The sequence below is a fragment of the Brachyhypopomus gauderio genome, chromosome 3, assembly GCF_052324685.1.
Source record: "Brachyhypopomus gauderio isolate BG-103 chromosome 3, BGAUD_0.2, whole genome shotgun sequence".
Taxonomy (NCBI): Eukaryota; Metazoa; Chordata; class Actinopteri; order Gymnotiformes; family Hypopomidae; genus Brachyhypopomus; species Brachyhypopomus gauderio.
Genome location: NC_135213.1, coordinates 14,893,312 through 14,919,038, shown reverse-complemented (window position 1 = coordinate 14,919,038; position 25,727 = coordinate 14,893,312). Strand labels below are relative to the sequence as shown.

General features: G+C 42.1%; 1 protein-coding gene and 1 long non-coding RNA gene across 2 annotated transcripts; one reads left to right on the top strand and one right to left on the bottom strand.

Moving 5' to 3' along the window:
* The first annotated feature begins 3,793 nt into the window (after positions 1–3,793).
* LOC143510410 (uncharacterized) lies at positions 3,794–4,688 on the top strand. Its single transcript, XR_013129974.1, has 3 exons — positions 3,794–3,944; positions 4,170–4,229; positions 4,384–4,688. It is a non-coding gene; the product is annotated as an uncharacterized LOC143510410 (long non-coding RNA).
* Positions 4,689–4,705: 17 nt separating this feature from the next.
* Positions 4,706–23,288, bottom strand: glud1b (glutamate dehydrogenase 1b). The gene is made up of 13 exons (XM_076999727.1): positions 22,746–23,288; positions 20,210–20,290; positions 19,962–20,017; positions 18,481–18,544; positions 17,478–17,572; positions 15,095–15,274; positions 13,595–13,732; positions 13,317–13,454; positions 12,657–12,737; positions 12,382–12,505; positions 11,051–11,142; positions 6,564–6,626; positions 4,706–5,797 (listed from the first exon to the last, which is right to left on the bottom strand). Exons 1-13 carry the CDS (start codon positions 23,134–23,136, stop codon positions 5,678–5,680), a joined length of 1,623 nt encoding a protein of 540 aa, XP_076855842.1. The 5' UTR covers positions 23,137–23,288; the 3' UTR covers positions 4,706–5,677.
* Between the last annotated feature and the right edge of the window lie 2,439 nt (positions 23,289–25,727).

The following is a 25,727-nucleotide window of genomic DNA, read 5'->3' as shown; positions in this document are numbered from 1 at the left end:
GCAATCTGTCATATGCCTTTTATTAAACGATGGCCTCTGTCTTGCCACTCTTCTATAAAGACCTGATTTAGGAAGTGATGCAGAAGTGGTTATCCTTACAATATGGTTCATTCTTGCCTCCAAGGCCTTCCTTGATCTACGTCTTGCCACAATTTGAACTTGGAGATCCACAGAGTACGTTTAATTGCAGTGTAAATTAAGGGTCCTTGTAAACTTGTAGGTATATGCCTCTCCAAACTGTCGAATCACTTCAAATTGCAACAGATTGTGTCCTTCGAGGTTCCAGACATGCATCCAGAATAATTAAATCAAACAAGACGCAACTGACCACAATTTGGAGTGCCAAATTGCCAAGTTTGTGAATAAGACAAATGGGTTTTTAATATAATAAATTTTTGAAACTCTTTAAAAATTTCACTTTTTATTTATGGTAAATACGTATAGATTAATGAGTAAAAATGATATCCAATCAAAACCATATCCACAACACAAGGTGCATACTATGTAAAGGGACTGAATACTTTCAGAATCACCTGTAAATGGTTTAAAACATCAAAGCTGCTGATGGAAGATGTATGTGAACCATTACATTTAGCAACTAGTAACTTTTACCCTGTTAGTAGTCTCTCTAGATGCTTTATGCTATACAGTCCAAAGTTTTGGCAGTTTTGGCTTATTCCTTCCTTGTCTCAGCAATTCAATGGGATTATATATCATAAATCATAGACATGTTCCCTGGCATTTAAGTTTGACGTGAAGAACTACAGCTTTGAATTCAATGGTGCCTCACTGAAGATCATCAGTGTGTTTCACTATATTACACTACTGCCACCATGCATCGCAGATGTGATGGGTCTGAATCACAAATATCAGGCCATATTGCACAGAATTTGATTTTCAAGATCATATAATTGTCAGTTTTTTTAGTATGACATGGAAGGTAACACCAATAAATTGACTCGAATATTCCAACAGTCCTTATCTTAGACATTCACATACCTTTTTCTATCAATGACTTTGACTATTAAATCATTTGTTAAAGATAGGCTAATGTAACGTGTTTATTAATTTTAACACTTTATTGATTGGTTTTATTTATTTATCTACCTTTTAGTAGGCATCATGCAGAAGTCCAGATCATTTCTTCCGTAAAAGAGTTAACAAATGTTTCTTGCAAAAATGTGATGTTCCATTTCATTCCCTTAGGGCATGTAGCAATGAGTGTTGGGTCTCTGTGAGGCCACAACATGTTTAGAGTTATTTTGTCTTTAAAATGCTGCAATGTACACAGTGATGAGATGTGTGTACACTCAGAGATACATTACATTCCTTTATCCCAGAATGAATGATAGAACACGTTTTTGTGCTTGATCACTACTAGTAGACTTAGTGTAAGATGTGTTAGAGAATTGTGTTAAGAAATAAGTTATTTATTCACACTATCTGAGATCAGCCTGTGTCCATAGCTACCAGGGAACAATTGTTTTGTAACAGTGTCAGAATTGCATATACTCACTTGCTTGTTGTCATATATTTGTGATAAGGCAAAAGGTGATTGTTAACTAAGGCTGTGTATTCACTGTAAGCTGTATGTTTATTGGGCCCTCCTGCTTGTGTCTGGAGCAATGTTGAACATGGTGTTAGAAAACACTCGACCACTCGAGAGATTAGGAAAGACAAGAATGGAAGACTCCCATTCTGTTTCATCTTTGTCCCATTGCGATGCATGTAGTAAATTTGATGTGGCAACATATCAGAGATTTATAATGCCTGCAACATGAAGCAATAGTCCATTTTCAAGGTTGACGATGGTTTGTTCTGTAGCATCTTGCAGTGATGAGTTTCAAGCACTGTGTTTTATTCCACGGATGTCAAGAAGTGTAGGTGTTTGGTCAGAAGGAGAGCGTCTCCAATCGTATTTGCTTGGTGGTCCCTGTCACTCGTCAGCACAGCCAGCACTGTCCCATCTCACTCGATGCTTGTGTCAGCTTCAGATACCTAGGGGAGATCTTACAAACATGACCGTGTGCTCTTCCTTTGAAGCCACTGGAAACTGAAGACTGCATGTTGCCTTATGAGTACCCCAATACACACACACCCACGTACACATGCAGATTTTCCTCACACACTACCTATAATGCACAAACATATGTATACACACACACACACACACACACACACACATACACACACTTGCGCCCCAAGCTGATCAAGTTGGCATCAAAAAGCTGATTTTATAAACAGTGTAAGTGAAATAAAGTTTTGTTGAAATCTATGAAAATGTGTTGTGTTTTTCCAGTTGTTGAAACAATACACAAATACACCCGTGTAAATTTACCTGTTTGACCAGTTTGACCTGCACTAAATGTGGAATTTGTGAAACTTTGAGAATCTTCCTGATCATTCCAAGACTTGCGTTTAAATCAATGAAATGTATTTTCTATGTAAAACAATACCAAACAATTCCATATGCACAATTTATGAACGTCACTTAATAATGAAAGAAGCACTACTATTAGCACTACTATTACTGTTACTATTATCATCTTTATTTTATGAATACTACTTACTTTACTTTTTATTCTTTAAATTAAATGTTATGTGTTACGTGTTAAGTGAGAGAGAAACAGTATCTCGATTATATTATATGTCATGGACATACAGTGTAATTGACAAATAAAGCTCCTTGAATCCTTGAAGACACCAGCTCAACCACTCGATCAAGGCGGGGGTCAATGTGTGGGGTCTCCACACTTGTGGTTCCTCTTTTGGGGTGAATAAGGACATGACACAGAAAAGCCCAAAGATACCCCATGCAAAAATCACGTCATGAATGAAGAGTGATGAAACACATGCTTTTAACAGTAACGGAAAAATGTTGTAATTAACACTTAAAATCAGTCACATTTTATTTATCATGTTGGTTTTTACGGGCTACTGTGAACAGAAGAACAAACTTGAATATGTAAGCCTGTATCACTCTCAGAAGGGAACGGTCACTTTCTGAAAGAGGTTTTGTAGGCATAAGACACATGCATAAATTGAACAAGCTCCAAACGTGATACAAAAGACAAACGTCAAGATATAAACCTTTTGGTCATATTTGTGAGATTACATCAAGCTCCCTCACAGTGTAGAACTCAGGACTGTTACATTTATAAAGTTATATTACATTTGTTACATTACAAATTGTCAGTGTGTGTTGGTGCTGTTCTTCAGATGAGTGTAGGAATACTGTGTTCCATAACCAGAGGTCTGTTTGAATCATAAACACAGCAGTGAAAAAGCACAAGTTGGGTAGTGCAAAGCAGCATAACTGCATACCACTCCCAGGTGTACCAGGACACGCCTCACAGGTGATGCTGAGATTACTGGTATTATTACTTACGTAGAAATTGCAAGCCTCCCATTGCAAAAAAAATATTTTATATATATATATCACACACACATGGCAGGATCCTCCACTAATCTCCAAAAACATCACAGAGCCATTCAGATAACTGTGGTACTGTAGCCTGCAATCAACACTGCCACTAAAATTACTGGCACCAAAGGAGCAATTGTCATCAGCCATTTCCCCTCATGCATTACTGTGGGAGTGGTCTACTGCTTCCTGATCATTCCAAGACATCATACAACAGCAACAAAAATTAGGCTTACAGTATGTCTAGTTTTATCTACTTAATTTGACATAACAATAACAAAAATTAAAAGAAAGGAACATACTCATATATTAAGCAGTCACACCGGGTCACACAATGCATAGACAAGGGTTAACAACCTCATAGGGGTGTGTCTACCTCATATAAAGACATGGTACTCCCTGGTTTATACAACAAACATTCACACTTTCCTCTCGACAGGCAAGCTCTAGCTCACAAACATGGACTTTGGCAAAAACCTTGGCATAGACAAGAAGGTGGATCAAGCCTGTGATCAAGCAGGTGAGAAAATGCTTTCAACATTAAGCTAGGGACTAGATGCCCCCAAAACACAATTTTTTATCTCTATGGTGCAATATACCCATTTGTAATACACTGATGAGTGAATTCCTCAAAACCAGTTAAAATGTATGGGTAAAGGACATGTCTAAAGTAGGAGTCCTCTTACTGTGTACGAGAGTTTAACCTCTCACTAGTTTGTATGAACCTGTTTTTCCTCCTCGGTAGCGTGTGTCGTCAAAGAGAAAGTGAACGCAGCTCTCACAGACTTCAGCAAGAAAGGACAAGGTAATTTCTTTAAAACATCAAATTTCTTTAAAATGTCCTTCGAAACAAAATTATTGCTACAGCATAGCTACAATTTGGGTAGGGTTTCATTTTTTCCACCACAGTAAAGTGGTGGCAGAGTGCCCGTGTGTTCACAAGTCTGGTGTTTCTGCAGAGACATGTGGAGCGTTGACCGGTGCGGGCAATAAAGCAGCCAAGGGGGCAGAAGAGAAGACCACAGGCGTGCTGAACCAGGGCAAGAAATTATTCTGACGTCATGGATTCTTTGTATATTGTATGGCAAAAGTCGCTATATAAACCTCCTCTAACTTAGTCAATAAAAAATATATATATATACATATATAACTGTGCATTGTTTTGAATGTGTTTGTCGAATGTAATGTGTGAATGCGTGTCTGTGACGCGTACAATAATATGGGTCAGTGCGTTTAAATATCAAATAAAATAAACTGAAAGTCAGGGAGGCAATCGTTTTTCTTTAAAATATTTTTTTTTATTCTCAACTAAAAGGCAATATAAATTTTCAGAATCAAATTTCCAGATACAGGTGTAGATGAGCTTGGTTGAATGGGTTGTTCCCACAACTTTTCCCTACATACCTCTACCCAGAGAAGGACTCACATGGTCTCCTTGCCTTTAATAATTAGCGCAATACGTTCTGAGTCAACAGCCGGGAGGATCAAGTCCTGTAAGAGCTGAATGAATGAATCATTCATTTTAAAATTAGGTATTCAGATTCACCGCGTCTCCAAACAAAATTGTTGAGAAAAACCAGCATTGGGACGGATTTCTGAGTAAAAAGAAAATTCCACTGAGTATAAAACTCCTGCTCTTCTGTGTAAGGCATCTTTAGTGATGTCTTTCATTACTTCGGCAATTAGGGTTCACAAGGTTCGAGCCCGTAAATCATAACATAATTGACCTTAAATCTGCTTTGATGGCTGACAAAGGACAAAAATATGGAACATGTCCAACTGGAGGTTTGACACAGTGCCACTCTAAATTACAGTGCGATAACAGCAGAGTCAATATAGCAAACAACACACATTATCTGTGTGCTACCACAGAATTTCGAAAGGACCACATTAGTTAATGACGGATCAATTTAAAAACTATCACAACTGTGATAGACTCGGACAGGATAACATTAAAACAACATGAAGTACTGCACAACATTGGTATCTGTTTAGTTTCGAGACTGAAGGCTAAATGCTAAACAGTGTAGCAAACTGTAGAAACTACAGACTCCGAACAGACCCAACGGTACAGGGATTCTCTATAATGAAAACAATGTTTTGGCGCTCTGTGAAGACATGTGACGATGATATTCTAGTGTGGAGACAATATGGTGGTCAATACAAAATGTTGCGATGTGATTTGGTGTGGGTCTAAGGGCTGCTAGATAAAAGGAAGGCCGGTTGGGTGGAAGGCAGGGCTGGGGGCGGGGCTTATGTGAAGGTCAGACCGGCTTCGTTGTACACCTTGAAGACCTTCTCAATGGCATTGACATAAGCCGCAGTCCTGAGGTCCAAGCCTAGGTTGTACTTGTTAGCTGTCCGCATAATTTGCTGCAAAAAGTAAAAAAAAAAAGAAAGACACTTTTGGAATTACTGAAGCCGATTGTCTGTGTGAACAGTCTCTACACCACATCACCCAGACAGTATTACCATTGAACAAACGGCTATATTAAGCATGCAAAAATGCCCTAAGGCAAGGGAAGGTCTGCTGTGTGTAATACACATACTACAGAGAAGAGTCAACCCCTGCCTACAGCCAGGAGACACGTGTCTACACCATTAGCTGTTATGCAGCAACAACTTACTGAGCTTGGGTCAATATTTACATCTACTCATCTCTGTCGTCAAATTATAATGTCATCAAATTTTTATTAGCTCTGAAACGAATGCAACAGCTGCAGTAAGGGTACAAATGAGATGACAAATATGTCACCACTACGGACATCAATTGTAAAGAGATAAAATCCTGATATTTGATCATATTAACTGATGCAATTTAATATGAATTAATACTAAAAAGGAGTCCAATAGTTTGCGTATCGGCTTACGTATCGTGATTATTGTGATGGTCTGTATTCACTGTATTATTAACACCCCATAGCAACCAAAGGCAAGTTTCATTGTTATTTTAAAATAATTTCTGAATGTCTTTTTTTTGGCTTTGATTTACAACATATCTAAATCAATATCTTTCGTTTATTGTTAGAATTCCTGTGGAAAATCCCTGATAATGATTTCATTGGTCAGGCCGTAGTTGCTATTTAAAGGTTCCTTCCATTTTTATACAGGGATGAAAATCTTGGGCAGAATCACTCACCCTTGCAGACCTCTCCATTGTGTAGGCCAGTCCAGAGTGCACGATGTCTTTCTCAGACGCACCCTGCATGTGACAGGAACCAAATCAGCTCAACACTTCCAACACTCAGCAAGCAGTCAAGAACTCATTCTGATCACCCCCCCACCAAACATAAAAGAATGAAGATCCCCATTAACATCTGTAACTCTAGTAAAGTTATTATTAAACAGAATTATTAAACTGGTTCAGGACTGATGTGATCAGTTCTGTCTGGTATGGACATGCAGCACTAACCAAAAACCTACCTTGGCTACTAATAGTTATAAGTTATATAGCAATTTATACAAAACATAAGCCACTTATTATTTCAAGTAACATTTCCAAGTGAAATTATCCAACTGAACAGATTTGACTTCATTTAACCATTCAGTTATTGAAAGAAGCAAGGTACGTGTGCAATGGCAGGGTTCTGTCAGGGAGTGGTGAGGAGACGGCAGCGTCGGGGAGTGGTGGTACAGCAGTGTTGGGGATAGGACTGCCATGATTAGTCGACTATTAAAATTGTCGAAGACTAATTTAATAGTCGATGCGTCCGTTTTCTTTCTCTCCAAACTGCTGCGTCTGCCTTTCTGTCATTGACGCACATGCGCAGTAGTGGAAACCAGGGTAGATAGTGGACGACATCCCAGGACGTTATACAGAATCCGTGTATCATTCGTTCATTTGATATTCAACTGAAAATCAAAATCGGAAAATCAAAAAAAAAAAAAAAAAAACAGTTCATTATTTTGTTTTCGTTTTGAATATTAAAAAAAAAAAAAAAAAAAAAAAAAAAAACAACCAGGCTTGTATTTTTCTGTATTTTATTTGATAATCCAAACAAAAATAGCTAAATTAAAAAAACGGATTCGGAGCCGAACTTGATTTTGATTTAATCATCAAATAAAAAACGGAAAAATGCAAGCCGGGTTTGTTTTTTTTTGTTTTTATATTCAAAACGAAAAACAAAATAATGAATAGTTTTTTTGATTTTCCGATTTTAATTTTCAATTGAATATCAAATGAACGAATGATACACAGATTATACAGACTGGTATAATGGCTACCCGGCTACGGGACTCAAAAGTGTGTCATTTTCTTAAAGTGATCCCACACTTTTGAGTTCCTTAGCCGGGTTCCGAAACGCGTGCAATATCTGCAAGGCAGAACTTGCCTTCCACGGCAGCACAACCGCGATGTATGAGCACCTGAAGCATGTTGTGGCTGATTGTGACAATGATGAGGGACCGTCATCTCTGGAATCTAAATAGCTAGTTAGCTGCTAAAGTTAGCGTAACCAGAGCATTAACTTAGTACTTACTTATCGTGGTAGCTGTAAAAGTTAACATTAGTGATGGCGATTTGTTTCATTAGCCTTTGCATGCATTCGTGTGTTTTCTGTAACGTCAGTGAGACCAAAGCTTTATTTTTGTGAATTCCTTAGTTTCAGGTACCTACCTAATTTGATTTAAATGTAACTAAGTTTGATGCCAGAGACAAAAAAAATAAAGAAAAACTTTAAAAAGTCAAAAATAAAATTATTAAATGTATTTATTTTTGTGTTGTTTAAGCCAGTACCTTATTAGGGGTGCACGATATGGACTAGAATTGCGATGTGCGATAACATTGTTGGATATCCCGATATCGATGTGAACCACGATAAATTAAGATTAAAATACAGAAATGTAGTGTCTCTCTGAACAGCAGCACGTTAATTTGTTTTGTTTTTTACTGTGTAATGTAGTAATGAATTCAGAATAATTCCAAATATTTTGCACGTTTATTCAACAATAGATTCAATCTGGGTTTATACTTTCACGAGTGACTGTAGCGCGTGACTCCGCACACCTCGTGAGCCTCCGCGAACGGCAGAAGCGTTTAATCTTGCCGTGTCACATTCTTTGCAGTGTTGTCCGAAACGATATGTAGGCCTAGTAGTATAAAAAAAAAAACACCCCTCAAATACTGGGGAATGAACATTTACCTGACCAATTTTAATGTTGCTTTGTGTTTCAGGTTTGAAAAGTGCTGGAATGTAGGCTAAATTACTTGAAAATGCTTGAAATTGTAACTACTTCGTTTCACAACAAATATCTGTCTGATTGAACAGTTCTCTTGTATTACGTTAACAAATACGAGCCTCTTGTAATTCCAGGATGAAACATGAGAGAACGTGAAAACGTTAAGATTGGGCGTTTTGAAAATAAACATCCATTAAATAATGTGATAAAAAAAGCGAATTATTTCGAATCATTTAGAGTATATGTATAAATATTTAATTCAATTAAGTTTAATATGCTGGGAATTATTGAAATGGACCTTGAAAGTGACGTACAAGTGCTTGAATTCCACCTTGTATAGGCGTATGAACCCTGCAAACATGACTGTTCTCATTGTGCTGAGACGCGGCGCGCGCGAACTTACAAAATTCGAGAGGTGCACGACCTCGTGAATCGAGGGCGAAGCCACCGCGATTATGTTATTTTCGCCTTGCGGACCCTCGCGCCACCTGCATCAAGTGTAAACCAGGCTTAAACCAAATCAGTGTCTGATGAGCGTGTTCACCTCACTCTGCCTCTTGCCTACTTACGTCACGTGATCATAGTCTGCAGCGCGAATAGCTCCCTCTATTGCTGGACGAGGATAATGCAATTTGAGTTTGCTGTTATTCAAGGAGTTATCGTGGCTCTTTCGATGTGTTTATCATGAAACTTCACATCGCGATAACGATAAAAATACGATTAATTGTGCAGCCCTATGCCTTATACTTATTTTAATAATTGTTTGTTGCAACAAGCTGCATATTTCATTAAAGGTTTAATGAACTATGATCTTAATTGTTTTTATTTTTAGTTAGCATATAGCTGAAATCTAATGATGGTTATATATATATATATATATATATATATATATATATAAATAAAAACAAACCATCATTAGATTTCAGCTATATGCTAACTAAAAATAAAAACAATTAAGATCAATTAAGATAAATATATATATAAAAAACCAATATATATATAAAAACCAAGTCATGGCCTGGCGGTTAGGGAACTGGTCTTGTGACCAGAGGGTTGCGGGTTCGATTCCCACCTGAGGCCATGACTGAGGTGCCCCTGAGCATGGCCCTTATCCCTCAATTGCTCACTTGTATAAAAATTAGATAAAAGTGTAAGTCGCTCTGGATAAGGGTGTCTGCCAAATGCCTTAAATTTATATAACAGCAGTTGCATTCTAGTGCGATAAGCTGTATGTTTTATATTAAATTAACGTATATATAATATCGGCAGCCCTAGTTGGGGAGTGGTGGTACGGCAGTGTTAGGGAATGGTGTGAATGCAGTTGGTGTTGCTCTACATGACTATGGCCTTAGGCTCTCTCACTGGGTGTTTCATGATCCTCATAAAGAACTTGCAATACTGGATCATAACACCACATTCACTTACAAAGGACACAAATAATCCAACTAGTGCAGTAAGAATTTCACCAGAGAAAATTCCTAAATACTTCATAAATTAAGCTTAATGGTCAAGAATCTTACTCGCAAAGTGTACGATTCAAGTAATCAACATTTTTTGCAGACGTTTGGCAGTGTAGTGATAAAGGAACCATTAATGTTGATTTGGATGCAAAACATACTTTAAGACAAATGTCTGCTGCCATCAGTGGCATTTTATAAATACTGATCTCCGTTTAACTTCAGCAGACACTTTTTGGCAACACTCAACCTAGGGTGAAAAACAATAATGGAACCATTTTTGGCAGGACAAACGATCTAGTGACACAAAACATCACGTTCATCACGTAACAACCCACAACAGGGAAAGTAGGGCAGTGCAAAGAAAGGATTAGCTGGCTCCACTGAATGGGAGTGCAGTCTCCTCTATACACGGGCTCTTCAGCAATATTCAAAGGGCTGTTTCTTATAGGTTTATTGTGCAAGTAGCTGCTTATGTTATTAACTGTGCTGAATGTCAATAGACTGTGTGGAAAAGTCCGCGACACCAAGCAGAAGAAACTGGGCAGTTTGTGAAATACCTGAAAATATTTTTTTGGTTTTTTTTTTTTTTTGTAAAAAGCAAAACATGAGACAGCTATATTATTTAGGAAATCTGTTTGGTGTCATTAAATTGCGGAAATCTGCACATTGCAGCTCGGGTTAGATCTTTCCAGCTCCTGGTGAGGAACCCAGCACCTTCATGCATCACTCCATGCCTGAACTCTCACTTCTGCAAACATGTGCTGGTGTGGTCTAGTCCACTACCAGCTAAAACAAGCTACCACTAATCACCCAGACATGTACCCCATTTGCACACGTTTTACTGTGCCCTCTGTGATAGTTTATGCCACCTCTGGTTTGCAGTGTAAAATTCAATATAGCAGAGTTCCCGGATCGGTTCAGTGTGGGTTAGATCAGCGTCCCCTCGCTGCCTGCCTGCCCCCCCCCCCCCCCGAGACGTGGCACTCACCGCCACTCTGGCCTGGAACTCCGCGGTGGGCACCACAGGGATGGGGCCACCTTGCTTCCCAAACTTCCTCTCCATGCTCTCCTGCACGGACACTGGAAGACCAAAACACACCAATTAGAAAAGTCATCAGCAGTAAGATGGTTTTAGCCAATCAAAAGGCTTGATTTTTCCCTCCATACATTCAAATGTATTCATATTTGCACAAAAACCAGCGAGTCACTGTGGTCCTCAATGTCAGGCCAGTTTTGTACTTTAGTGAAGAACACACAGTGAATTATATTTGGACAATTACAAGCTGATGTTGTGGGGGGGAAAAAAAAAAAGAAGAAAAAAAAAAAAGTGTTTGACATATCGGACGGCTTGGTGGTTAGCACGTTTGCCTCTCAGCACTGGGGTCTTGGGTTTAAGGCCCTATCTGAGTTTCCATGTTCTCCCCGTGTCTGCGTGGGTTTCCTCCGGGGTCTCCGGTTTCCTCCCACAGTCCAAAAACATGTAGGATAGGTAAATTGGCAGTCCCTGACAAATTCTCCCTGAGTGTGTCACTGTGTGTGTCTGTTCAATAAAAGCAGTTTTCCGAGTGTGTGTGCATGAATGTGTGTGTTTGTGTGCCCAGCGGTGGATGGTGCTCTGCCACTAGGGTCTGTCCTCTCTCCCCTTCCTGCACCCCATTCAGTCCCCCAGGGGGCTGTGGATTGTGTTGAAAAATACACTGTGTACAATTGTGTTAAAATTGTAAAGTGAGCTTGGCTACCTTGAAAGGTGCTATATAAATTGAACATTCATTCATAATGACTTGTAGAAGTAAAAACACACAACAAAAAACACCATGAAAAGTTCCTACATCTGCACTGTCTGTCTGTACAACCCTAGCAATACTGTGTCATGTTGGTCTTCTTCCTTTTCATTACTGCATGTCTCTAAATTTCTTTGAGCACTATGGCCTCAAAACACTTATCCACAAGTCATTACATATGATGTACAGAAGGAGAGATGGAGAGAGAACTGAGAAGAGAACGAGGGAAGTTAACAGAGGAATCCAGTGCGTGCCTGTGTATTTGCTCTCCGCAGTGTTTAGGAAAGTGCTCAAGGGCACAAGGCCACACCCACACATTGCTGCACATAAACACAGGTGACCCAGGTGCAACCGCAGAGCCTCATGGGAGAAGTGCCAAGCTTATGAATTCTGCCTATTAAAGGTGCAGTGAGAGCACACACACACACACAAACGCACACACGCACGCAGCTTGGAGTAGCGAGATGGTTTGGTATACTGCCGTGTATTAAGTGTGTAAAGAGTGAGAAGAGTGTGTGTAAAGAGCTTGCAGACTCACTCAGCAGGTGGTAGTTGGAATCCCGTTCGTATTTGAAAGTCAGGCGGCCGTAACTGACGTGGTTCAGGTTCTTGAGCCACTCGAAATAGGAGACGGTGACACCACCAGCATTCAGATACATGTCCTGCAGGGGGAGATTCAACAAACTCATTAGACTCTTGGAACCCTGCGAGATGTTTCAGCACCGCGTTCCCTTCACAGGCTAAACCAGTGCAAACTGCCACAGGTTCACAAACCAGCAGTGGACCAGTGTGTGTGCGTGTGTTATTCTTTACCGGAATAACCATGACGTTCTTCTCCAGGAAGATCCTGTCAGCATCAGGGGTGGTAGGTCCATTAGCACCCTCAGCAATGATCTACATCACCACAAAGTAACAGCTGTGTTCAACATCCTCACAATACATACGGTTTCATTATTCTGTGAATACCAGTCTGTAAAATATTTAAGTTACTGAAGTTTAGAGTAGGATAATATTAAAAAGATATAGAACTTTGAAAATCTCTTGCTGGATTTTGCAGTGATGAAGCAGTTATATACAGCAAGTTTCTAGAAACACCCTGGTTGCTGTCTTAAATTGCTGGGTGTCGACAGGATTAAATGTTCTCAAGCGATATTACCACATAAAGATCTCATTTCGATTAACGATCTCATTTTGATTAACGGTCTATCTTAATGAACCCTGTTTTCCAAGTGCACAGCTGACAGTTACGTTTCTCATGACAGGATTGGCCCCACGTTAAAACTCCATGTTAATACACTGCACCTTAAACGCAGCAGAACACTGGAGCACACAGTCTACTACTTTGTCATGAAACACTTACACGCGAGAGTGACCCGAGTAACGTTTTAGCGGGACATTTTACGTGTGCGTGGACAGCGCTCCCAGCAGGACTTCCCTAACAAGGAGTGGCACAGGTGGGCAGCAGGGTCTGACCTTGGCTTTGATGTTATGGGCGTTTTTCCTGGTGAGCTGTTTCTCTCCAGCGGCAGGGATGAGGATGTCACACTGAGCCTCCAGAATGTTCCCCTCATAGGGCTGAGCGCCAGGGAAACCCACGATAGTGCCGTGTTGCTGTGAGGAGGAGAGGGGAGAGCCTGCTTGTGAAAGGCCCCGGTGCGGTCACACCGCACCAGGGCCGGTCCCGGGAGGGACGACTCTCCCCCACGGTTATGTCTCAGCCTGGAGGGCCCAGAGCGGAGAGCTGCGCTCACCAGTTTGTAGTCCTCAAGCTCCTTGGGGTCTATGCCATTGGGGTTCCAGATGCTGCCATCGATCTCTGCGATGCCCACACACTTGGCCCCGTAACGGTGGAGGTAACGCATAGAGTGCAGCCCCACATTTCCAAAACCCTGAGAAAGAAAATATGTTTGATAATGCTAGGAGGCGTGCTCCTGAAACTATCGTAAAAACAGGTGAGTATGTGTTTTACTATTTATATGCAATGTCCAAAACCGTTATCCATTACAGCAACAGCAAACATATTCTAACAAGCTAAAGAGCGGTAATACATGATAAGTGGTGGAAATGAGTGAGATGCTAGACAAGACAGATGTCTATCTTTATTTTTATAGTTTCCTCATCAAATGAACTCTGGTGCCCCCATGTGGTCTAAACACTATCCTAAAATTATCTTTATTAGAAGCTCTAACAAAACACAGTACACTTAATACATTCCATATTCCACAAACTATCTGACTTTAAACAATTAGTTATACATGCATTTTTCTTTTCTTTTTTTTATACCCAAAATGAATGTCTTTTTGCAGTGTAATTTTATCCAAATCTTGCCACAATGTTCTTTGCGCCCAGGCCACAGACATCTAGCCTACACCTGGAAATGTCCTCATCTGCATTCAGGACAGAAGGCGGTGACCATCCCCCTGTGCATACCCCCATGTGTGTGCAGTCCATTTCCAAGAAAACACCATTTCAGCCCTAATTCCAGATCAGTCACTGTGAGAAGGAGTGAGAGACTGAAATAGACTTAGACTCCACTGCAATTAACCATCGACATCACTGGAGGAAAAAAAGTGCGGAGAGTGCGCGGAGAGTGCAGAGGTGACAGGACGTGCAGAGAGGTGGAGACAGGAAGCACAGAGTGCTGGAGGACACTTTCCAAAGGGAACTGAGACTTGTGCAGCACGCTGACTTTCACATCCCATTTCCCTCCTGAAGCCACCAAGCGTTGGCCTATATTTGTCAAGTGGGGTTACTTATCTCACCATTACCAACAAATGATGTTTTCCCTGGTGAAGATACAGTCAGTTTCCTCAACAGCACAATACTGAAGGCATTAATAATAGAACAGGTTGTTTCCTTTGAGGTTTTCCTGCAGTGGGTGAAAAAGTTCCCTTGTATTGTGTAGTACGCCACTCTTATCTACATGCAATTCCACACTAAATGTCCTCACTAAGGTAAATTAAGGAGAACTTACTCTGATAAAAGTTGTAATGTTCCACAGAATGCTAAAGTCAAAATTACAGGTATAATCTTGACATCAGCTCAGCAGTATGGTCACATGTACAGTCACATATAGAATGCTGAGGAATGACTTTTATAAAGGTCATTCTGACTGTTGACTTTTCTATTTTCTATTGATGGCACACGTCAAACTTAAGACAGGGGACAATATGTGCTTTGTGGTAGCGGACGTGGGAAGAAGAATCCAGCCTAGCGAGGCTGTCTGTCCCAGACACAGACAGACACCCTACCTGGATGATGAAAGTCTTGTCGTTGAAGCCAGGCGTCAGGCCCAGCTTGCTCATGTAGGACGCCTCATTGATGAAGTTCTCGATGCCGTGGAAGACCCCGCGGCCCGTGGCAGACACCCTGCCGTGGATGCCACCCTGGCTGATGGGCTTCCCTGTCACACAGGCGTGAGCGTTGATATCCTACGCGCGCACACACACACACACACACACACACACACACACACACACAACACAGAAGCCAGATTAGAGTCTTTGGTTTTACAGGCATATCAAAGCAGGAATACTTCAAGACATACAACTCTACATACATGTGCTGTAGGACAAGTGTGTGTACCACAGATAAGATCATATTAACACAACTGAAGAGTTCAAATGTCATCATGATGGCATGGAATCAGAGAGCCATTAAATTAAAGTGTAGTGTGGACCATAACACCCGGAAGCTTCCGCGGAGGGGAGGGGGCGAAGCTGACTGTGACGGAAGGGGGGAGTGTCTACTGCGAGCGTGGCTATTCCTAGCGGCTCTAAAGGCATGTCGCCAGGGCCTGGTCACGTGCGCTAGCAGAGAGGGGGGTTGGAGTGGAGAACGTGCACTCACAGGACACACTCACGGTCACGGCAGAGGACGTGGGACGTTAGGAAAGGGAAGGGAAGCCCCACAGCAAAATGACTGCAGCACCTTCACTCACTCAAACCATACACACTCCAAACACACGCCACCTTTATCCCTGTGGATATGTGGGAGAGCTGACCAAACCAGTAGAGACAGCATTCCCGGTTGTAATTTTGGTACTAAGAGACACAGATTATCCACATTTTGCAATGGCTTAATGTGAGCAGTCCTATAAACGTATTGGTTTGGTTATTTGTTTGTTTATTCTTTCTCCCCTTCACATTTGCTGAGGCATGTCTATGCCCTTCAGTACACAGGCTACACAGCTGCTGTATTAGGGAACTGGGTGAGTCAGTGAGTCCTGTATAAACTCAAACCCACTCACAGAAACTTCAATCTACTGTTTACCTGTGCAGCACCAGACGGATTCTCCGTCCTTTCCAGTGAATGGGCAATGGCACCTTCTCTCAGCTCAAGTAGAAAGGTCATGCAGTCATCTACAGACCGGTGCCTTTAACCAATCACTTCCTCGAATGCATCCAAGAATAACCTGGACTGCAACCAAGAAAGCCAATCCTGTGTCTCAACTACAGACCAGAGCGAAGGGCCACGCTAAACAAGATGAAGAGACAAGGATCGCTGGATTCAGAGCAGAAGTGACCTTTCATTCACTCTGGACACACGCAACTGAACACAACAGTGCTGCAGATCTCTGCTTCTGATGCGTGTGTGGAAACTATAGAATGTAGAAATGTTAATCATACACAGGGTCTGAAGAGCACCGAAATGGGTCAGTGATGAGCAGCTGGTTACATAAAGTGCTGCTTGTCCTGGGAACACCGTGTCCGGCCACGAAACCGATGGGGGGGAGACAATAATGGAGGCTTGTTCCCCCCAACCTGATTCCCATCGAGACACATCCCAGTGTGAAAGACACTTTAGCGTCTCAGTCATTTTACTGCACACTTCATCACCCCAAACTCGGAGTGGAGAGAAAATAACGAAGGTCAAAAAACAAAAAGAAACAAGTTCATTCAGGTTGTCATAGCAACGGCAATTGCGGTGCATAGACTCCCAGCTCCCTAGGAAACCAGTGACCCTGAAAACAAAAACTTCAACAAAACAGAAGGAACAGGAAACTTTTTACCATAAAAAAATAAACACTTCAGTGAAGCAATATAGTTTATACAGGATATGAGAATAATACTGTTGTCTTATGTTTGGCCATATTCTCTACCGCCTTTTACACTCTGATCCAGTGCACAGTGTTCAGAAGGAGACGTGTGCGATTCCATTAGTACCCAAGATGAAGCCCTGGCAGACCCGGGGTCAGTCCTAGCCCTGGCAGACCCGGGGTCAGTAAATGCTTCTTTCAACCATGCCAGCCGCTTTTGCCTCACTATTACACAAAACCTATAAAAGCATTATTTATAAAAATAGATATTGTGTGAAAACATATTTTTAGAAACCTAATCCAATCTCTGTTTATTCTGTAAAGTTTATATGACTGTATCTACAAAGACAAATATTTCAGAGCCTTTGTGAGATACAGTGTTATCAGGAAAAGTAAATACCAGCTATTGCTGATTATACTACACCAAGATACAAGAGGCTTTCTTCCCAACAAAAAAATAATAATAAACAATATATATTTTCGAAACTTTTAAACATTTAACCTTTTAGGAACGATGCAACAGCAACATTAGCTGACACAGAGGGAGAGCTACAGCTGTGCCTTCAGAACAGACGTACTGGTGTCTAGTCACTTACAGTGTGGGCAATAGTGTTAGCGTAAGTGTCAGCGATCCAGGACATCTCTCTCTCTCCAGTGCTCATGTCAGGGGCAGGCACGTCAATGCCAGGGCCTGCAAACGGAGAGACGGAAACAGTGACGGAAAGGAGAGAGCCAGAAGAGGACGAGATGATTATAACCCGCCTGTCCCCGTGAAAGCAGTGCACGGAGTTACGAATGCGCACTCTGGTCACGGGAACAAGCGACGGCTTCTCCGGTTACAACGATCGTGCCACGCGCACTCGCTGGCTGCCATGACACATTAAAGGGGATTCTCTAAAGAAAACATTTGTTTAACACACAGTCACTCTCTCGATCACCCATGAGCTGTTTGTGTTGGCCTGGAGACAGAATTCTACTCTTCCCAACAGATATACTCATTCTCCCATCAGCGGTCGTACAAGCTGTAGCACACAAATTCTCGTAATTAGTGTGAGCAATGCACTTCTGCACGCACTCCAGGCTTGAACTGCTTCTTTAGGCGAATTTGTCCCAGTGACCCTAGCGGGCCACCGTAGCCAGTGCCAGAGCTACTGGAGGAGAGCAGGGGGAATGGACTGGCATCCAGAGAACCAGCCACGCGTTTCCAAAAACAGCTCAGCGGGGGGTCTGGGACGGGCTAGACGGAGAAACCCTTCTGGTTCACAGGGACAGAGGGGCCTCTAAGAGATCCTGTGGAGATATCCAGTGTTGCTCTCTAGCACTGGTGACGGTGGCATGTTGATGGAACGCTACTATGTGAGGGTGTACGTCGTTGGCAGTTGTTTCAGACAATAAAGCCTTCGCTATTTGTCCGTTTTATGTGGGTTGAATGTTGCTGCACAAACAAACATTCTTAGCGGACACGTGTGGCAGATGGCCACGCCTAAATTACTTTCTTGCTTGTTTAGAAGTAAATGCACCTGGATTTGGAATGTCATAAGAACTGAATGTGAGATTAAGAATTGTGCAAAAAAAAGGGTAAAAGGAGCGTCAACTCACCAATGAAGCCCTTTTTAGCAAGCTCAATGGTGAATCTTCTTGTGATTTTCTCCAACTCGTTGTCCTACACAACATCAGAAGACAAACAGACAAAACTGCATCAGATCTGTTTCTCAGTTCCTCTTCAGTACTGATACCGTAACCTCATCTGAAGTGTTTCTCGTATTGGTGTTCCAGACAGTGCCATTCTGTGAGTTGTGCAAGGCTACCGGCACACCAATCCCACAGCTAACAGCGGGCTATTAACGCAACAGACTACAGCTGATGAAGGACATGCACATAGACAAGTCACAAATGTGGCAATACAACTCGTACGCTATTTTGTCTATAGTATCTTGTAAAGTCAAATTTAGACTGAACAACCAATCAGAAACTTCAGAAGCAATCGTCCAATAGAGCACAGATGAAGACCGGCGAGAGCCAATCACGCAGGACACACCACACAGACTGCAGGACACGACGGACAGGGACCATCCAATGGTCCAACGCCGTCCTAGTCTCAGGTCGGTTTCTCTAGATCTTAAATCACTGTTGCTTGCAGTCACGAGCTGATAACTAGCAAACTATTAAAATGCTGACTTGCAGCTTAACCGTGTGTGATCACCAAGTCAGCTGTTTTCCTCTACCAACCTCCAACCACCCCTGAAACTCCAGCCATGTATATATAAAAAAAGGAAATCCATATTTCAGATCAGCACTTTCAATCCCAGACACAAAGACTGCCAAGTTAGCAGTGCGCAAACTCGACTTTAACACTGTTTTTCTAGTTAGTCACTGGATGCATAACCGCTACGCTACGTCTTATTTATATCTGCCCATAATATCTAAATTACATCTAGCATTCCTGTTTTTCGCGAGTCTCAAGATTATAAGATTAAAACAATCTAACAAGACAACTGGGCAATTTCTATTGGTGTGACCAGTGAAATGAACATGCACAAGAAAAAAAATTAATATCGGAGAATTAGACGACAGTTGAGATTCTTTATCTAAATACTCTTTTTATACTCGTCCCTGCAGTGTAATGCTCGAAAGGAGACGCGCAAATTGCTCCAGATTAAAGGACATGGATAATGGATCCAACATGGAGGGGGAGATGCTTATATATGCAGCCTGACTCTGTAGTGCTAAATGCAACCCACCGATAGACAAAGTGCAACCACATAATGGCATTTTATAATGCAATGGTCAATAAATACTGATTAGGGCATATGAAAAAAAGATTCTGGTTATGAATGCAAATTCCTGAAAGCAAGTTGCCCCTGATCTAGAGCCAGCGTTCAGAGTGTACAGTCATTAACGAGCCTCCCTTTCCCTGCATGGAACAATCAAATAACAAAAGACCTATTTCAGGAGCAGGAGCAGCCAGGAGTGAAAGCTTCACTGGACACGGTGACAACACCAGAAGAAAACACTTCCACGCTCCGTGCCCAACACACAGACCTCCCAGGCACATCGTTTTCCTGGAGTTTAGTACTTACAGAGTAATTTTTGGTGTTGATTTTGACTCCAGCTTTAGCACCCCCGAAAGGGACATCTGGGGATGAATGATGAGACGTATTACAGCAGTGTAAAAGCCTCCAGTGTAAAAGACAGGCAGCAATGCAGCATCAGAGAATGAATGCAAGTTTACGCAGAGCGCATGCTGAACTGAGCAAAACGTGATGTGGGCCTAAATGAGCAGTGAGTGTGTGTGGGTGTCACGTTCATTATGGAGCAGCTTACTTACCCACAACAGCGCATTTGTAGGTCATAAGTGAAGCCAAAGCTTTGACTTCATCCACAGACACGTCCATGCTGTATCGGATACCTGCAAAATAGACAGAAAGAGTACGGCATCAATATCAGAGGATTGGAGCTGCAGTCAAACAACTGAAACATGTTCAAGCTTCAAACATTTGTAAATGTACATACGACATCAAACAAACTAAACAAAATAAAATAAAGATGCTCCTGTTCTCGTGGCTCAGGGCAGAGCTGAGAAGAGTATCTTGCTGTTAAGCAGCTTTCAGCTAGACTAAGGCCATGCTAATAGGCAGAAGCCAAGAATTCCCACTCCTGGTAAAGCTGGCACACTGTAAAAGCAGACATGGGCTATGTACTGCAATGCATCAGTTGGATAGCCTGTGTGTGTGTGTGTGTGTAGGGGGGGGCATGCTTTAGCATTTCCTTTCCTTTCCTATATGCATCAGAAATCCTATTAAATGTCTCCAGCAGGCCCTGCAGCAGAGGCTGTGTGCCTCTCAAGCCTAGCAGTCAGATCCACAATGTAGCAGCGTCACCATCACCAGAGAGCCAGTGTGCAGGGCGTGGCACTGGGTAATGCCTTCATTAGTACACACAGCCCATACTGACAGAGAAGCAGACTACAGGGTTTCTCTTATTCGCCTTTATGGACACTAGGTTTACATAGAGGTTGGGCCTTCTGGGAATTTTCCATCTGAAAGCATTTTAACTTTAGTCATGACAAACACTATACTCCAACACTGCCATAAAACGCTTCCACAAATAATTCGTTTTAATCCAAGACCCAACAGTTACACACAACTCCAGGTGAAATGGCAGGCTGTGGAACAGCTTCCTGCCGACACCGACTGCTTTTCTGGGCACATTACAACAGTTTACATCAGAGGACCCAGACTTTGCAGACAAGAGAAATGCAGGTGGACAATGAAGAGGTTGAGAGTTATAAAAAACAGAATGAAAGAGAAAGGGGGTTGTGACTCAGCAGAGAGTGCTTGCGTTTCACATCCACTCCTCTCCCAGGGAGGGGACACGGAGCAGGCTAACGATTCCATCCATAATTGCACCATTTTGGTGCAAAGGCCTGTTACTACATTTCTTTTTTGTTTATAGTCATCATTCTTGCTTGACCAAATTCTGCCACTCATGCATGAAATGCAGCAGAATATAGCAAATTCTTGCCAACCGGATGTATTAGTATTGCAGACAACTTAAGTGCTGTAATTCCATTCAATCTGCAATTTGTTTTCAACTTTGACTGTCAAAAGTGAAACCCGGCAGGTTTTTCTGGTTATACACACAAAACCGTCATGTCTCTGCCACATACCTGAAGCAAAGGCCTAATCTATACAATTTACTTTGACTGTTTTATTTTACTTTGTGATAGGAAACCAATGCTCCTGTTGTTGCATAGGCGTATATAAGATATATAGTTTATTCACCAAGCCAACTAGCCCTGATAAGCCAGATAGCCCTGCACACTTTCTAGTGCAGTTTTCCTGTCATGCAGCTGATTAATAGGAGCGCCTGTGGTCCAATGAATAGTCTACACCCTTCCCCCAACTTCAACCCACCCTCAGAAAAGCACTGCCTGGATTGGCTAGGTCACCCCCCCCCCCCCCCAACCCATAACTTCCTCACCACCCATCACTGGACCTCTTTCCACACTTCATATACTTTTCTATATAACCCAACCAGTGTTACTCAACACCCGAGGCATGTTTATTCCACATGTCCACAGTCCAGTGAAGAGGCTGGTATTCTCTGGTTTCTGTATCTCACTTAATGGAGGACAGTGATAAGGGCACACTGCACTAGACCTGCTTTTATTGTGTAGCGCACACCTAGTGTGCTCTGAGCCCATTAACTCCACATTGATTTGTCTTCAATACATTTCCCCTTCATTAAAAGATTCACGTTGCAAATAGATAAACTCTTTATCTAGCAAAAACGACATTACTCAAGTAAACTGCACGTCGTAGCTCTCCTTTACCATAAAGTCAAATCAGCGTTACAACACGCCAAACTGTACACAATGTAAAATGACAGCGACTATATTCAATTTTAGATGGACACAGTATTGAAAGAGTTTAGACTGCGAATACAAAGAAAGCTGCTGTTCTGCTTTATCGGGAAATAATCTAAATTTAGAGCAATTAAAATAATTAAAAAAAAACTTAAGCCCAACACTCTTGCATCATAAAATGTCATGTATTCTTTTAAAGTATGGCTAACAGCTAACCTAAGCTAGCTTACACCACCAAATAACCCAAGCCTGGTCCTCAGCAGGACATATTACCAACCTAAACATTATATACACACAAAAACAGAACATTATAAACATTTAATGCCTCTCCTGTTCTTTTTATTTTGAAAAATATGAGCCAATTAGCTAATAAGGTTTGTGCCAAACATATGTTAATGACATAAAGCCCCCAGCGAATTGGCTATGCTATGTAGCTAGCAGCCCGGGGAGAGCAGCTGTCAGGGCGGCTGCGTGAGGACCGTGAGGACCGTCTTACCCCCTTTACACGGGGTCCTGTGCTGGCTGTGCTGCGCCCGGTAGCCCTCGATCACCTCCCACTCCCCGTTGTCCCTCTTGATGGGGAAGGACACGCTCAGTACGTGGTTGCAGGGCTTGATGATCCGCAGGATGCCTCGCACCCGGAGCCTCTTCTGCTCCGGCGTCTCCCTCGTCTTCAGGTCCTCCACCAGCTTGTTCTCCACGATGGCGGCGCCGCGGTCAAAGAAGCCCTCCACCATCCTGAAGAAGTTGGGGTCGTCCTCTCCGCCCGCCGCGTCGCTGTAACGACGGAGCCGCAGGGAGGACGAGGACGCCGGCAGCGCCGACTCCACGCAGCCCGCGGCGCCGCTCGCTCCGCGGGCGAGAAGCTCTCCGAGGTACCGGTACATTTTGACACTGCGGTGGAGTGAAAGCGATGATGTGTACGCGAGAAATGGAGAAATAAAAGGGGGAAAGGGGGAAATGAGACCGCTCAAGCTCAGAGAGCCGCGTTGAGGATCAAAGTGACGGACCCTGTACCGTTTCCTTCGCTTTAAAAGGCGGCACGTTACGTCTCACGTTGCAGCGGCACACGCGGCACACGCAGTACGCAGCGGGAAGGTCAGCGGAGGGGCACGTCTCTGAGGAGGCGGATATTTGAATAAACGAACGCTTGTAAAGGGGAAAAAAGAGTAAGATTCATAGATTAATACTTTAAATATAGTATAAATTAAGAATTACGTTTGATTTTATAAATATAGTTTAAAAAGAGTTTAAAGTAAAATATGTAATACAAATGGAGACTTTTTTTTTGCATGATTTTATTGATCCAGTCATGACATAAATTGCAACTCTCTCTTTTTGTGTTATTTGATGTTATTATGGTACATCAAGGTACCAAGGGAAAACATTTGCGCCAGCATGTGTGCATGTGAGGGCAGCCCCGTCGACAGGGGGGGACAACCGGGTCTGTTGTCCCGGGCCCCAGGGCCAGGGGGGCCCATCAAAGAGCCCAGCAATTTATTTTTTATTTAAAGTCTATAATTTTTAAATAATCTTGAAATCTTTCATTAATATAAAATTCTGTACTCAAAATAAATTCAATGGCTAAAATATATGTTTTTTAACCTATTTGCATATTTTCCATTAAGTGCATACACCCCCGCATCCCACTGGAAAATGGTTTGATCCAGCACCGACCGTAACTGGCTGGTACCCGCACAACAGCGGGAAATACAGTGGTGGATAGTTAAAGTAAATACAGAAATCTGGAGCGCAGAAAAGAAAGGAAAACATTTACCTGACGAATTTTAATGTTGCATTGTGTTCCAGGTTTGAAAAGTGCTGGAATTTAGGCTAAAGTACTTGAAAATGCTTGAAAGTAACTACTTTGTTTCACAACAAATAGCTGTCTGACTGAACAGTTCTCGTGAAGACGTTAAGATTGGGCGTTTTGAAAATAAACAACCATTAAATAATGTGATAAAAAGCGAATTATCTCGAGTAAATGTATAAATATTTAACTCAATTAAGTTTAACGTGTTGGAAAATATTGAAATTGACCTTTAAAGTGAAGTACAAGTGCTTTAATTCCACATTATAAAGGTGTATGAACCCTGCAAACATGACTTTGTTCATTGCGCTGAAGCGCCGCGAAGTTACAAAAGTCAAGAGGTGCACGACCTCGCATGGACCGCGCGCGAGGCCCTCGCACACGGTCGGTGCCACTGCGATTACGTCATTTTCGCGCGAACCCTCGCACCGCTCGCGACGCGTCAAGTATATAACCAGTCAGCTGTCAGAAACAGCTTTGATGTGTGGCTATATTGTCAAATGACGAAATTCAAATGACGTGCGCCGGGGGGGGGGGGGGGGGGGGGGGGGGGGGGGGCACATTAGACTTTCTTGTCCCGGGCCCTAGCAAGACTGTCAACGGGCCTGTGTGAGGGAACCAGCCTTGATGTCTGGAGCAGGAATTCCTCGTCCCCCTGCAGGTCAACGTGTTGCATGGCTGGGGAGACTCCACTCTGTACCTGATGATCACCAACATATTTTTTCTAGCTATAGCCTTCTACCCAGGATAAAAGACCTGTTTTTGAGAGTTATACTGCCAACCATATCTGGGATAACACTTCAGAGGGGTATGGTATTCAGAAGCAGGGCACATCTGTAGGTTTCAGAGAAAGAGGGTGGGGTCATGGTCAAAGACCTGCGTCTCAGGTTCAGAGCTCCTGTTATGGAAGTCCATTCTACATAGAAAATCTCAGAGTAGGTGTGCTGATCAAGGTATCCCATTTCCACTAGTTATTCAAGGTTAATGATTTAATCCATCCACACAAAACCTTTACCCATTACTTATCTGTCAAATCCAGTTAGTACTGGGTCCTAGCTATTGTGTTAAAACAGCCCAATCTATGCCTCTCCTTAGTTGAAATGCAAAGGCATACACCCTGTAAGATAATATCTAATGAACAATAACTGATCAGAGTAATTTATAATTGACAAATGTCTGGGTCAAACTCTAAGAGTAATTGTTATTTCCCAATGCTGACTAAACTGGTTTTTGCACTGACCCTACATTGCCCCATGGACTCTGCACAGGAGATAAGATAAGCATGCAACCTTGGAGAATCACAGACCCAACAGCTCTTCATTATAAGTTGGTATCTCACTTTGAACAGAATAACAGCAATACCAAGAGTTAACATAAGCAATTTGACCTGTAAAGACTGGTTAGGTTCTGTTAGTCCTGCATACCCAGTACTCACACAGACAGTATTTATTTAGTTTTATTTCTATGTCATATTATTTTTTTAGTATTGAAAGATGTGGGTGATCATGTGAAAATATAACTAGGTACAAACCCACTTGTCTTTAAGTAGTGTCACAAAGCTGTAAAAAACATTTGGTCAATTTAATTGCAACTCTTGCATACTAATACTATATTGGGTAGTGTACAGTTTTGCCTGCTGATGTAGGAGTAGACATCACACCTTTCTTT